Raw genomic sequence first — 14,828 nt, forward strand, 5'->3', positions numbered from 1 at the left:
GTGGCTTTCATAGGAAATTTAACAAAGAAACAATGTCTCGAAAACCACGAAACGATCTGACGCTTGAGACAAAAGTTATTAAGCAGAAACCGAATGATGCTCTGACGATTGATAAAATATTCATTTTTTCTAGCACCACTGCTTTTGGCTGTCCAATTATACGCAATTCTGTTTTAATCTTCTCTTAATGTGTCTAAATCATTTATCTATAATGTCTGGTCACTTCACAAGAGTTCTGAGGGATAAATTGAGGCTTCTTTTGTACATAATAAGAGAAAATTAAAAACTTTGCATATAATTCGATCGTCAAAAGTAGTGATGCTATGAGAAGTGAAATTTTCATTAATCTTCAGGGTATCAATCGGTTTTTGCCTAATAACTTTTTCCACAAGCATCAGATCGTTTCGCAGTCTTCTAGACTTTATTTCCTTGACAAATTTCCTATAAAAGTCAGACATTTATTTATTTTTGGGAGGTAACGGTCGACTCTTGGAAGAATTAATTTGCAAAAGACGATTTTCCCATACGAAATCCCATGTAAACTTTAAACCGTGGGCGCAAAAATATAGTTTCAGCGATCGAACTAAAAATTTGCAGAGTTGTTCTGGGAGCTAAATGGAACCCAAAAAGTTACTCGGAGCCAAATTTTATTTTTTTCATATAACCATGTCCCACTCTACTGGTCATCCGCGAAGATGAGGAGTGCTTTGAGCTGCGTGGCATTAAAAGAGTCCGCGAGCGCACCAGGGTGGCTTCGGTCACCAGATAGCAGCGTGAGTGGGATAACTCCTCGAAAGGTATATGGACCCACAGGCTAGCATATCGAGCTGGGTGGGTAGACCCCATGGGGAAGTTCACTTCCATCTGACACAATTCCTGTCAGGCCATGGTTGCTTCCGACAGTACCTCCACAGGTTCGGGCACGCGGAGGTCCCCGTCTGCCCGGACTGCCCAGGTGTTGATGAAACTGCCGAGCACATACTGTTTGTATGTCCTCGCTTCGACGTCGAAAGGAGAACAATGCTTGACGTCTGTGGCTGGGACACATCCCCTGATACCATTATTCAGATTTCGGATGTGTCAAGCGGATTATTCGGATGCGTCAAGCGGTGGAGAAGTGGAACGCAGTCTCGACTGCAACCACTCAGATTATCTGCAGGCTACATAGAATCTGGCGCACCGAGCAACAGACGACGGGCAAGACCAACTAGTGATTGGTTAATTGAAGCGGAAAGGGCCGAGCGCGAAAAAGTGAGTGGATGGTCTGTTCATGCTGAGGCAGGTTTGGCACAGCGACTGGCAACCGCGTAAGGGGTAAACCCAGCCACCCCGAAGCAAGGCAGAAAAATGAGTGAATAGGCGTATATATGGACTGCATCATGCCAAGATGGGAGAGTCGTAGCGTAGTATGTTGGGACTTCGCTATTGATACCTCATGGCGTGGCAGAGGAGTGAATGGTGAGCATCCAAGTCAGCCTCACATGGTATGTTAGGTATGAGCACAAAAGTAAGCCTCACAAGGTACGAAAAAGGTGAGCGCCCAAGTAAGCCTCACATGGTATGTCAGAAGTGGCGCCTAAGAAAAATGTCCCACATGGAATGCCAGGGGAAGCGACAGGGCGTAATAGAGCAGTTTGATCGAGAGTGAATCAGGTGATAGGGTGAGCATCCAAGTCAGCCTCACATGGTATGTTAGAGGTAAACACAAAAGTAAGTCTCACAAGGTACTAAAAAGGTGAGCACACAAGTAAGCCTCACATGGCGTGGTAGGGGTAAGCACAAAAGTAAGCCTCACATGGAGTGTTAGAGAGTGAATCAGGGTATGACAGAGCATGCACCCAAGTAAGCCTCATACATGATGTATGAACGCATGAGCGAGAGTGAGTGAGTACATCAAGTATAGTCATCCCCCAAGAAGTAGAACCGAGAGGTAATGCCTGAGAAGCACAATGGCGAAGCCCAATGGAGTTTGGTCGGTATTTCCTTGTTCATGGTAGAGCACTCTAGTACACTCCGTGTGGTAGCTTGGCATCTACTAAGCACGTCAGGCGTAAATTTTCATTCTCCATTGTAAAAAAATAAGGGATGTGTGCAGGACACGACATTGAAAATGTAGTTTGGAATATAATTCGCGGCGTCGGCGGTAAAACATGATAATGAGTTACATTCTATCAACCACCATGCGGTAAACTTGGGTGGAAAGCCCAACTTTTACCAGCAGAAGGCAATGGATTCTTCACATTTCCTTTCGATCATGGCCATATGAGCCTGCCTAGTCCTAGTTTTCCGTGTTATGTTTATAACTGATTCGCTCTAGGATACCTATCTTTCAATTTTATTGCTTTCGTTTCTCTTAGTCTTAAATTTGCCGAAAACAGCCCACAAAACTGATACAATAATCGAAATATCGCACGTTTACTCTCTTCACGGATATGGTCGGACAAAGTATTCATTTTGTCGAGCAGTCGTTGACAACCGGGTTGTCAAACATCAATTAGTTATTTGATGCCAACGAAACGTGTACATATTTTATGTATTTGGATACAAAAAGAACTAAAAAGAACTACTTAGACAGTGCGAAACCATGCATATGATATGCATTTATTTAAAAAAAATTATTGCGTATTTAAACAATTGCTTTGAAACCTACCTTTGTTGAGTCGATAACGTTAAATTAAATTACAATATATTTCTTTCATAATGTTTAAATGACTTAAAATTAGCGAATATTTTAGTCACGCTTCGATTTTCGCTTTACCATTTCGATTACCGTCGTTTTAAACAACAACCAGTACGGTGCCGATGTATAAAAGACGTAGCACTTTAGAGGGAAGAGGGGTGTAGCAAATTTGAAACGATTTATGACCAGGGGGAATATTGTGACAAAATGCTACGAGGGGAAGGGGGTGTCGAAATTCGCCGAAAAAAGCTACGTCATTTGTGTACGGCCCCAATGGGTAGGGATACGATATGGGTTGAGCTAACTAGGGTTCAACATTTTCGATACGCATAAATTTTAATCTTTTATGCGGATAAAAATACATGCTGGCGAAATGTGAGATCATTTTAGTGAAAATGCAAGAAAGTGCGGGGTTTTGGGAAAATAAATTGTGTTCGAAGATTAATTCGCTAGAAGGTACTATCGGTAAACAAATTGAGGATGCAGTGGACAGTATAAAACAGGGTTTATCGATGAACAAAAATTGTGTCGAAATTGAAGCGGACTCATTCGCAGAAATGTTAAAGAGAGGACATATTACGCCTGCAGGTCCAAGCAGCAACCTCAGATCTCGGGAATGGCCTAGAGTTGAAACAGAAGAAAAAATCTACCTATTGAAAATCGTAATGCTCTGAAACCGCAATCGCAAATTTGTCGAATGAGTCAAAATGAAACACCCAAACAGACGCGTAAGAATGAGTCTGTTATTGTTGTGCGTCCGAAGGAAGTGAACCAATGTGCTAAAAACAAAATGCGAATTGTGTAGTCAAATCGACCGCGCATCAAATAGTATTCAAACTGTTCTAAAAGGCAGTAGTGGCTCTATTATCCTTGGCATGAAAAATGCAGAGGCAGTGGGATCCGTAGATGCAGATGTTAAAGAAAAGTTTTGTGAAAATTACGACATATCAGTGCCGAGGTTGAAGATAGTGGGTGATCAGCTATCCGAGCGTGATCTTAAGGATAGTCTAGCGGATCAAAACGAGGCAGTGAACTTTAATGAGTTGAAGCTTATAACGTGTTTCAAAACTGTGCGAAGTGACTCCACGGCTTATAATTTTGTAATCTAGGTGAACATGATGCATTGGAGAAAATGGGATGGGTAAATATTGGTTGGGAACGATGCAAAGTGGTCGAATGTTTCGGAATTTTGTTCTGCTTTAAGTATTGTACATATGGTCATAAAAGCACAGAGTGTAAACACGAGCAGGTGTGCTCTAAATGTGCAGCCGATCATGTCACGGGAGATTGTGCGTCGGAGACGCTATGCTGCGCCAACTGTGTTCAAATGAACAAGAACAGGAGCTTAAATTCGGACAAAAATCATGATGCTTATAGTGTCGAATGTGCCGTTCATGAGAAACTCGTCGAAAGGAAACGTCAACGGATTCTCTGCGTTTAATATCAATTACAGCCATCTGGCTTAATAGAACGTCGAGGCGTGACTTCTTCTGTTATTCCAGGTAAAATCAAAGAGGGTATAGAGGGAAGAAACACTTGATACTGCACCTACTCAAACTAATTTTCCGTTCCAGTCTACATTTGGACGATGTACTTCCGGCTCCGAAGCTAATACTCATCTAGTAACAAGCAATCTCAACTATGATGACTACACGACTGTTTTCCCAGGTAAAGCCATAGAGGGTATATATTCTCCCTACACTTGATACTACACCCCCTCAAAGCTACACTTGATACTACACCCCCTCAAAGTAATTTTCGGTTACAGTCTACCGATTGACGATGTACTTCCGGCTCCGCAGTCAATGCTCATTTAGTAACACGCAATCTCAACTATGATGACCACACGGCTGTTTCCCCAGGTGAAGCCAGCGATATGTCCTTCCGAAGCTACACTTGATACTGCACCTCCTCAAAGAGATGCCCGGTTTTAGCTCAGAATATACTACCAGAACGTAAGAGGACTACGCACAAAGATCGATGAGTTGTTTATAGCTTTATTTGACGCAAAACACGATGTAATTGTCCTGACAGAAACATGACTGAATGACGAAATCTACTCGCTGCAGTTGTTCGGACCTAGATATACGGTCTATCGTAATGATCGTGATCCAATCATTTCTGGTAAAAAAGGGGCGGAGGAGTACTCATCGCTGTTTCTAATCGATTAGCGTCCAAACAAAAGAATTGTCCCAATAACGTGAAGCTGTTTCTGGGGGTCCGCGAAGAAAAATATATTTTCCGAGTGAGATTGAAATATCAAGTCTTGTCTCCTAACAAACTGAAAATAACATACAAAATCTATGTTTATCCATGGGAATCCGCGGCAACCCAGGGTGATTTCGAAGGGATCCGTGATACAAAAAAGGTTGAGAATCGCTGGTCTAGACTAACTGTGGGTGAACATTAACAACAATGTACAAGCACGTGTGTGATCGTAGTATATAATTCTCTCTGTGCCTGTTCCAAGCTGTTCGAAATTCTAGTAAGTAACGTGTTGTTCCGGGAATCCAAAACGTATATATCGACAGATCAACATGAACTACACTGACCTTAAAGCGGCGTTTGATTGTATCGATCCTACTGGCTAAGATATAGTAACTGGGAGCTTCACCTATCTTCACTAAGTGGCTTGAGTCATATCTTGTTGGCCGCATCCTATCTGTCAAACTGGTAAATAGCAAATCACATAACTTCATAAATCTATCGGGTGCACCCCAAGGTGACAATCTAGGACCATTACTGTTCTCGTTGTTCTTCAATGACGTTTGTAATATCCTTCCACCAGGATGCAAACTCAGATGCAGATGATCTTAAATTATTTCTTATTGTGCGGTCTGAATTGGACTGCATTGAACTACAGCCACAGACTAACAGACATAACACTCGAAAATAATGCTTCGCCCACTTAAACTTTAATATTAAATATATTTGTAGTTGGGACTGTGGTCACTTTTGAAACTATGGCGCTACTGACATACGAACAAACGTATGGGGGATAAAACACTAGTGAAAAATTGTTCCCAAGCCCGAAGGGTAACCCACCAGCAAATGAGTGTTGCGGGCCATGAATATGAGGTGGAGCTAGTATTCTGGGAATATTGCCGGATCGATATTTTTAAGGGAATACCCTTATAGTGTTGTGTTTGTTAGTCTGTGCTACAGCGGCAACTAGATAAGTTCTTTAATTGGTGTATTCGAAATTGGTTGACTCTTAGTGTATCCAAATGCTCAGTAATTTCTTTCACGCGCAAAAAAAAAATAATTTCGAGGAGTTACACTATCTCTGGAAAATCACTTGAAAGAATTTCAGTTGTCAGGCACCTTGGCGTACTGCTGGATACTAAACTTTCGTTCAGAGATCACTACTCCCACATTATTACGCAAGCTAATAGAAACCTTGATTTTATCATTAGAGCAGCCAAAGAGACATTTTAAGACTTGACTATCAAAGTAATGATTATGGACGGAATGGATTATGGAGTAGTGTTTTTAATAGAGTTTATGAATATTTTGACTTCTCTTGGCTTCTCACATGAGTTTTTAGAAATAGGTTTAATCGACTAACTTAGTGCATCTAGATGTAACTTAGATAATTATTTTGATTTGTTAGATGTATAACTAAATCCAATGAAATGTAGTGTAATGTATTGTAATCAAATGTAATGTTATGTATTGTAATGAAATCTAATGTAATGTAATCTGATGTAATGTTCAATATTCTTTAATGTGGTCTTTACGCGCATTTGATAGGTCTAATCTTCAAATGGGCTTTTCCTCATTCAGCGTTTCATGTAGACCATGAAGGTCAGATGAAAAAAGAGAAAAAATAAATAAATAAATAAATAAATAAATAAATAAATAAATAAATAAATAAATAAATAAATAAATAAATAAATAAATAAATGAATAAATAAATAAATGAATAAATAAATAAATAAATAAATAAATATGTAAAAGGCATAATTTCACCGTTAGGTGGAGTATTATTAGTGGTAAAAACCACTGAAAAGTACCTGCATATCCCGCATTATTCGAATATTGGTTCGTTTTTCGCTCGACTCTGAAGCAAGTTCTAATAAATGTTCCATTAAGGATTTCAGCAAATCATTTGGTGCGCCCAGCCATATTTCAAAGTCACATAAGAGATCCTTAAAATAGTAGAAAGAATATGCTTATATCAATAACTTATCTAAAGACGGGTTTTATCGAAAATTTATCATTCGCTTGTGTATTTTTTTACCTAATGTGAAACTTTACCTAGGACAAGGCGGTTCCCTAAACACAACGTAAAATTTTTCAGTATTTTAAAAAACAGAAGAAAAAAATCTCCCAAAATCCTTATAAGTATATAAATATATATTAGAGTGAGACACGGTTATATGAAAACAATAAAATTTTGTTCCGAGTAATTTCTGAGTTCCATTTGGGTCCTAGTATAACTGTGCAAATTGCAGGTTCGATCGGTAAAACTATATTTTTTGCTAAATTAGTTATGGAATTTGCGTTTCGACTTCGTCTCATCAGAATCCGACACTACCTTAGTTAATGGACTAAGCTAGCGCCGGATTGACGCTAGCTTCAAAAAACGGAGACGCAATTTGTGTTCCTGAGCAAACCGCTGGTCAAGCGTGATGTCCCGCAAGAAAAGAAGCTCATTTTAAGCTGATGAGAAATAATGAAGTCGAAACATTTGGTTTGGCTCAGGAACACAAATTGTGTCTCCGTTTTTTGGAGCTAGCGTCAATCTGGCGCTAGCTTAGTCCATTAACTAAGTTAGTGTCGGATTCTGATGCGACGAAGTCGAAACGCAAATTCCATAATTAATTTAGTTATAGGTTTTGTGCTCTTCACCCGCAAAGATAGTTTCTCCTTAATGGAGATAAAATAGTTTTTATCAAAATGGTTCTCCACTAAGGAGACATATAGCATAGTATATTTTGGCGCCCACGGTTTAAAGTTTACATGGGATTCCATATGGGGATATCCTCATTTACAAAATAATTCATCCAAAAGTCGCCCAGTTCCTCCTAAAAATAAATCAATGCTGAAATTTCATGGGAAATTGATCAAGAAAGCAAAGTCTCGAAGACCGCGAAAAGATTTAACTATTGTCGAAAAAGTTTTAAGCAAACTAGTTTTAAGCAAAAACTGACTGATGCTCTGTTGATAGATAAACGATTCAATTTTTATAGCATCATTGCTTCTGACGGACCAACTATAAACAGCTTTAGCTTTTTCTGATTATGAGCAAAGAGAATAGGGAAAGAGACGAAGAGTGAAAATCAGTCAAAACGGCAACACTCCCTTTATGATGATTTCAACACTAGAATTTAGGCAACCGCTTCCACAGGCAGCACTTTAAATGACTCCTATTATATTTTGAAAACAAACCGTATGTCGATCGTTGGATTTGTTTATCAAACGATGCGCATTTCGAAACAAAGAGATGAAATAATTCTAATGCTTGTTTTTACTCATACATATATTCTAGAATGCACCTCACAATCACGATTGAATCAAATTCTGACGAAAATTGAAATTTCTTTTTAATAGATGTACAATACTTATCTTCTCCAACTCAGGCATGAGTAATATTTATTTACATTGCACGATTGGTCTGCTCAATAAGGTATTTTTGGCTTCCCACTATTCGTCTCTTTCCCTATTCTCTTTGATTATGAGGAAAAGAAGCCTCAATTTATCCCTCAAAACTCACTTCCCAAGAGGGCTTCTTTTGCACCTGCTACAAAAAATGAATATTTTATCAATCGTCAAAGCATCAATCAGTTTCTGTTTAATAACTTTTTTCACAAGTGTCAGATCGTTTCTTGTTCCTCGAGAATTTGTGTCTTTGTTAAATTTCCCACGAAAACCACATAACTATTTATTTTTAGGTGGACATGGGAGACTGCTGAAGGAATTATTTTGTAAAATTCAATTTTCCCATACGAAATCCCATACAAACTTTAAACAGTGGTCGCAAAAATATGTATAATATATATATATATATATATATATATATATATATATATATATATATATATATATATATATATATATATATATATATATATATATATATATATATATATATATATATATATATATATATATATATATATATATATATATATATATATATATATATATATATATATATATATATATATATATATATATATATATATATATATATATATATATATATATATATATATATATATATATATATATATATATCATTTTCCCTTGTTGCGCGCCCCCAAACCACTTCAAATCGCCCCTCGTTCACGCCATCTCTCATATAATTTTTTTTTTAATATTTTTTGATTCATTCTGTACCCACATTAACTAATCAGAATTAAGAAGTGACTTTTCACCAAACAGTAAGTCACGAAAAAGAATCGTACAGAGCGATTTGCTCAAATGCTTCTCAATTAATTTTGGAAAGTCATTAGAAGTGTTTATGGTTTCCGCGAAACTCCTGCGTAAAGTTTCACTGTTGTAGACCGTGGTCATTTATAAAGGCCAACCTAATTATTAATTAAACAATAATAAAATATATTAAATTACAACAGAATCACAGCATACCTGAAAAGACAAAATGTTGGGTATGGCAGAAGTTTCTTGTCCACTGTTCACTGTACCCACTAAATTAAAAGTAAGATGTAATATATGTGAGTTCAGCAAATGTTTCTTCCTCTTAAAAATCATTCCTAGAGTTTGATAGTATCGTTTTCTGTCCATTTCACCTTGCGTTGATTTATTGGATTTTATTACACACGTTAAGGCCTTCACGCCTGCGTAAAGACTCTCAACATTTTGTGACATAGCTATGATACCCAGTAAAACGCTACAACCGCCAACAGTATATATAATAGCAGGCACAGGATTGGGACTGAAACATCTAATGCCAAGGTACCCTATCATAACACCACCGAACGTGCGGGCTGGAGCAGCAAGATGGCCTGCTGAATTGTGCAGTATCTTGATTGGAGTTGCATTGTCATGTGAGTTCATTCCAAGTTGTTTGGCAATTGCTTTACAGTCAAGTCTACTATAAACTTTTCTTATTTTCGAGAGAGTGAGGTTTGAAACCGCCCGTGCATTTATTCCAAACAAAACACGTTCTTCTGGTACCAACGGGCTAGCAGATTCCTCCAACAGCTTCTCAGTATGTGGGGCTTGTAATGATCCCAAATAGTGTGGTCCAAGTGCGTATATCTTCTTCACAGTGCAATGATTGAACACCTGCAAAAGAAAATTCCATTTAGATACGATAGGCGAACGAACGTTATAGAGGGTAATATAGGGGAGTGGGGATAGATGACGCTGAAAATGCACAGAAAATCAATAGATGATGATGCCTGCGAGTAGCAAATCATACTTCATGAACTTTGTTCATCGATACCGGTGCTGACCAGGCCCCAACGTAGATCGTAACAGAAAAGGGAAGGAATGTTAGTCCGACGCTTGTTTCTAGAGGCCGCATATGGCACTGCGTACTACATATTTGTCAGAGGAATAAACAGATTGTTAGTAGGAATCAGGGTTGCCAAAATTAAATCTGTATTTTTGTCCTTAAAAATCTTTTCATCTGTATTTATTCTTCGAAAAATCTGTGTCGATTTCTGTATCAAATCAGTTGAGTCGTTTAACCTGGATTTTGCTGGATTCTTCTTCATTTAAATACTTTTGTTGATATATAATGTTATATACATTAGGTCGACCCATGTAGCTATCGATTTTTCGGACAAAAAATTGAGAATTAACAAAGTCAGGGTTGCCAAAATTAAATCAGTATTTTTGTCCTTAAAAATCTTTTCATCTGTATTTATTCTTCGAAAAATCTGTGTCGATATCTGTATCAAATCAGTTGAGTCGTTTAACCTGTATTTTGCTGGATTCTTCTTCATTTAAATACTTTTGTTGATATATAATGTTATATACATTAGGTCGACCCGTGTAGCTATCGATTTTTCGGACAAAAAATTGAGAATTAACAAAGTCACAGAGCATTACAATTAACGTTTCTGGAAATAGACTTCACCCAGGCATTTACTGGGTGCTAACCTGAGTGTATTACAAACCTTTACCTTTCAGAATGTACAACCACTCTCAAAAGTAAATATATATTTTAATATAGAGGGCTAAGCTGAGAGAGACACAGAGGATGTATTACTCAAACAGAAAAAATTATTTCAAAAAATAGTTTTTGTAACATCATTTCTCAAAAATCTGTATATCTGTACATACACACAAAAATCTGTATATCTGCACATACAGATTCTTGGTCTGAAAATGGCTGAAAAATCTGTATAAATGCAGATTATTCTGTATTTTTGGTAACCCTGGTAGGAATAAGGATGTGATAAAAAAATTAAGCAGGAACTCGCGCGCTATTTTAGAACTCTCTGGGTACCGAGCTACCATGAGACTCATTGAGTGTCTAATAATATCGTATCATCAATTATCGAGAAAAATACATAATTCAAAGAATATTTTACAGATTTTACAGTACTATCAGAATGAAAACCACGCAATAACCCCGAAAAAACTAATTAAGAGTAGTGTGGTGAATGCTCCATGGGCCATCGATTGATTTGTTTGGTCGAAAATACAGAAATTATGAACCGTTAGTACTACACATTCAGTGTCTTTGAAACAAATTCTTCATCTTCATATTCTAGTTATTTTCCGTCGACCTATTTCTGCTACGAGGCCAAACACTGACACCAGTGAGGTGACTCCCACTATCTGGACTAGAGATCGACCCATCAATTCATGGACCAAGGAACAACGGCTTTACTTCCCTTCCGAAGGAAGATGTGAGCACGGATTTTTTTCACCCCAGAAAAATCTCAACGACCTTGGCTGGGATTGAACCCAAACCAACTGGGGTGAGTAGTGGAATAAATTATCTACAAGAAGTGCACTTCATTTTGGGGAAAACAAAATTAGGGCGTCCCTTTCGAGTTTTGAAATAAAAAAAATATCTCCTGAATTGAAAAAGATAGCAGAACACAACCTTCCAAAGGGCTTAGCGACAAAATATCGAAAGACAAAAGCTGAACTAAATCTGGTTCACCCAGAATAGATAATTCACACATAATTAATCATAATTCAATCTCGCCACCTGATACCACATTTGGCACGCATTCCAATGTGCTTGCGTTTTAACTTACTTGTTTATTTTCGGTATGACAACCGAAAGTCCCATATTTTATTTATAAATACATGTTTTATAAATACGATTTCGGAATAGCACATCGTTTCTTGTTTTCTTTTGCATCGTGTAACAATAGTACCACAATATATTATGTACACAGAGGTTTCGCCCATAGATTAAGGCAATTATGTAAATAGATTTCTGCAGAGTAAATATATGTAAAATTATGTAATATTATGTAATAAGCTTACCTTCTAATTAAAATACATTTTAATAAACTTTAGTTCCAATTCTGGTTTTAGCCAAACAAGTCGTTTCGTTTTTCATACTTGTTCGCGACGTAAAATTGGAGTTGATCTGTGGACTGTATTATCTATGGGTCACTGGTTCTCGGATGGATGAAAGGGAATTTCGAATTGTCTTGTCATATCGAAATAGCTTGTGTTCGGAACACTAACACAGTTTAATTTGTCGGAACAAGCCTCGGGACGTCTTACACCTTACACCACATACAACGAGGTTCGAAGTTGAAAAACCTGTTTTAATCCACCTAGAGGTGCAATTGTGCCTTTCTCATTTCTCCAAACTTTGATTTAATAGCTGGTTCGTACAATATAACATTATGAAAATGTCTTTCTTTCTTATTACATTTGGTAAGTATATATAAGAGCACCTTTTTGCATTCATCGCGGTATCGGTTTGAATCGGAATTTTCTATGTGATCGCACTCCACAACCCGTAACTCCGGAGCCGGATGGAGATGGAATTTAAAATCAGTTTCCGGGGACGCAACACCTTTCATTTGAAACTAAGTTGATCAAATCGGTCTAGCCATTTTCGAGAAACCAATGTAATCGTTATTCTGAATTTGGATGCTTCCGGATTCGTCGATGGTGGCCAGTGTGGCCAAAGAGACTTTGAATGGCTGGTGGTGACCTAGATCTACAAATTCAACAGTTGTGTTTACATTTTGGAAAAGATCTACAAATTCAACAGTTGTGTTTACACTTTTTACATTCATCGCAGAATTCATTAGAATCGGGATTTGCTGTGTGATCGTACGTATCACCCTGTAATTCAGGAACCAGAACTCGGATCCACACCAAACTCAACAGCAGCTGATGGACCTTTCATTTAAAATCAAGTTTGTCGAAATCGGTTCAGAAAATTCCGAGAAACCGATGTGGACAAATCAACAAATTTTGTTTTGTAACCATACTCTTCAACTCGTAATCCGGAACAAGATGTCGGTTAAAAAAGGAAATTCAATAGCAACCTATGGGAATATTATACCTTTCATTTGAATCTTAGTTTGTAAAATCGGTTCAGCCATCTCCGAGAAACCGATGAGGACATTTTGTTAACAAATCTGCACATACACACATACATACATACATACATACATACATACATACATACATACATACATACATACAGGGGGGCAGCAGGGACAGGAAGGACAGGAGTCTAGGGGCCTAACGAACCCCCCCCCCCACAGCCCTACTGCGAGTTGGGGAGTTTTGCTAGGATATGGTGGGCTAAGATTGGGCTCTTCTGAACCTCTAAAAAAAGCCATAACTCCGAAAGCAGCTCCGACGAAGCGAGTCTGTGCCGCTTCTGCTAAGATCCTAAGATTCCAATAATCTAAGATCTGGGCAATTAAAGCACTCTAGCCCAACCGGAGTGCCAACCGGCACATCAGGATCGACGCCAGTAACATCTTGATTATGGTATACTGGCCATGGCGAACGGCAACGGACAGGACACGGATGACGAAAAGGATGGCGACTTAGGGCTGACAGGCGTGCTGTTCTACTCCCTGAGTAAGGAAGGATGACACCGACTTGAAATGGCGAGTGGGCTAACAGCATGGCTGCCTCCGTTCCAACAAAACCCTGGCAGGTCTCCGGGTACGTTCGAAACTCGCCATCATTTGGTTGGTGGTACTAGGTTCGGTTGAAGCATTCCCGATTTACGCCGATCCGGCTCTGAACACTACTCCCCATGAGAGATGGTGTCAACCCTTGCATGACCTCACTGCTGCTTTTCGGCAGCATAGATAATCATGGGATCGCGAGAGGCGACTATGTGCAGCGAGTGGAGATAGCGGCCCGGAGTTGGGACCCAATAAAATAAAATGGAGAAACAACAAGCAACCGATATAAATGGAGCAGGCACGGCAAATCCGTTTGCCAGAGGTGGGTTGGTGAGGTCACCACCACCAATAGTAGCTGAAGCCACCCAGCTAGAGCAGGAGGAGGGGAAGCCGAAGCAACAGCAACAGCAGCAACAAAAACAGCCGGAGCAGAGCGGAAGGAGCTACACTCCACAAACACCAAAGGTAGTGGTAGCGAGGCACTTGGTGGAGGAGCTCCACAAGTTCGTGGACATGAGAAACAATGTCCACAAAGACATTAAGGAGATGGTCATCAAAATCCGGAAGGCGCTACTGTCTGCCGTGAAAGAGTACGATACGGCAACGCAGAGGGCAGATTCAGCTGAGCGAGCATCCGCGTCGGCTAAGGCCACTGTCCTCCTAGCCCCTCCGAAACAGGGTAAGGAGAGGCAGATTGGAGTGGAGAACACGCCAGTTCCCATAACTCCAAAGAGGACAAGATCCTCACCAGGAGAAGAAAGACCAGGCGGGTCAAAGAGGCAGACGCTCGAGGATGCTGTTACTGCCGAAGAAAAGGACGCCACCTTACAGGGTGAAAGCTGGAGTACCGTTGTAGGTCGGAAGGAGAAACGCGGGAAACAGCAAAAAAAGAAGGAGGAGCGAAAAGGGGAGCAGAAGAGGAAATCATAACCCTCGGCTCGTCAGAAGGCGCCTAAGGGAGAAGCCGTGCTCGTCAAAGCAAATGACGAGACTACGTACGCCGCACTGCTCAAAAAGGTCAGAGAGGACCCGGAGCTGAAAGATTTGGGGGAAAACGTGTTAAGAGTCAGGCGTACCCAAAAAAATGAGATGCTCCTCGA

At 39.2% G+C, this 14,828-nt stretch overlaps 1 protein-coding gene across 1 annotated transcript in view; it reads right to left on the bottom strand.

The window, feature by feature from the left end:
* LOC131687480 (WD repeat and FYVE domain-containing protein 3) overlaps positions 1 to 14,828 on the bottom strand; it is a 1,208,520-nt gene that overhangs the window by 551,200 nt on the left and 642,492 nt on the right. Inside the window, exons 15-16 of the mRNA XM_058971572.1 lie at positions 9,275 to 9,934; positions 6,697 to 6,831 (exon numbers count right to left, since the gene is read on the bottom strand). Coding sequence (XP_058827555.1) covers positions 6,697 to 6,831; positions 9,275 to 9,934 — 795 coding nt within the window. The remainder of the gene's footprint in view (positions 1 to 6,696; positions 6,832 to 9,274; positions 9,935 to 14,828) is intronic.

Source organism: Topomyia yanbarensis, chromosome 3, assembly GCF_030247195.1.
Source record: "Topomyia yanbarensis strain Yona2022 chromosome 3, ASM3024719v1, whole genome shotgun sequence".
NCBI classification, from domain to species: domain Eukaryota; kingdom Metazoa; phylum Arthropoda; class Insecta; order Diptera; family Culicidae; genus Topomyia; species Topomyia yanbarensis.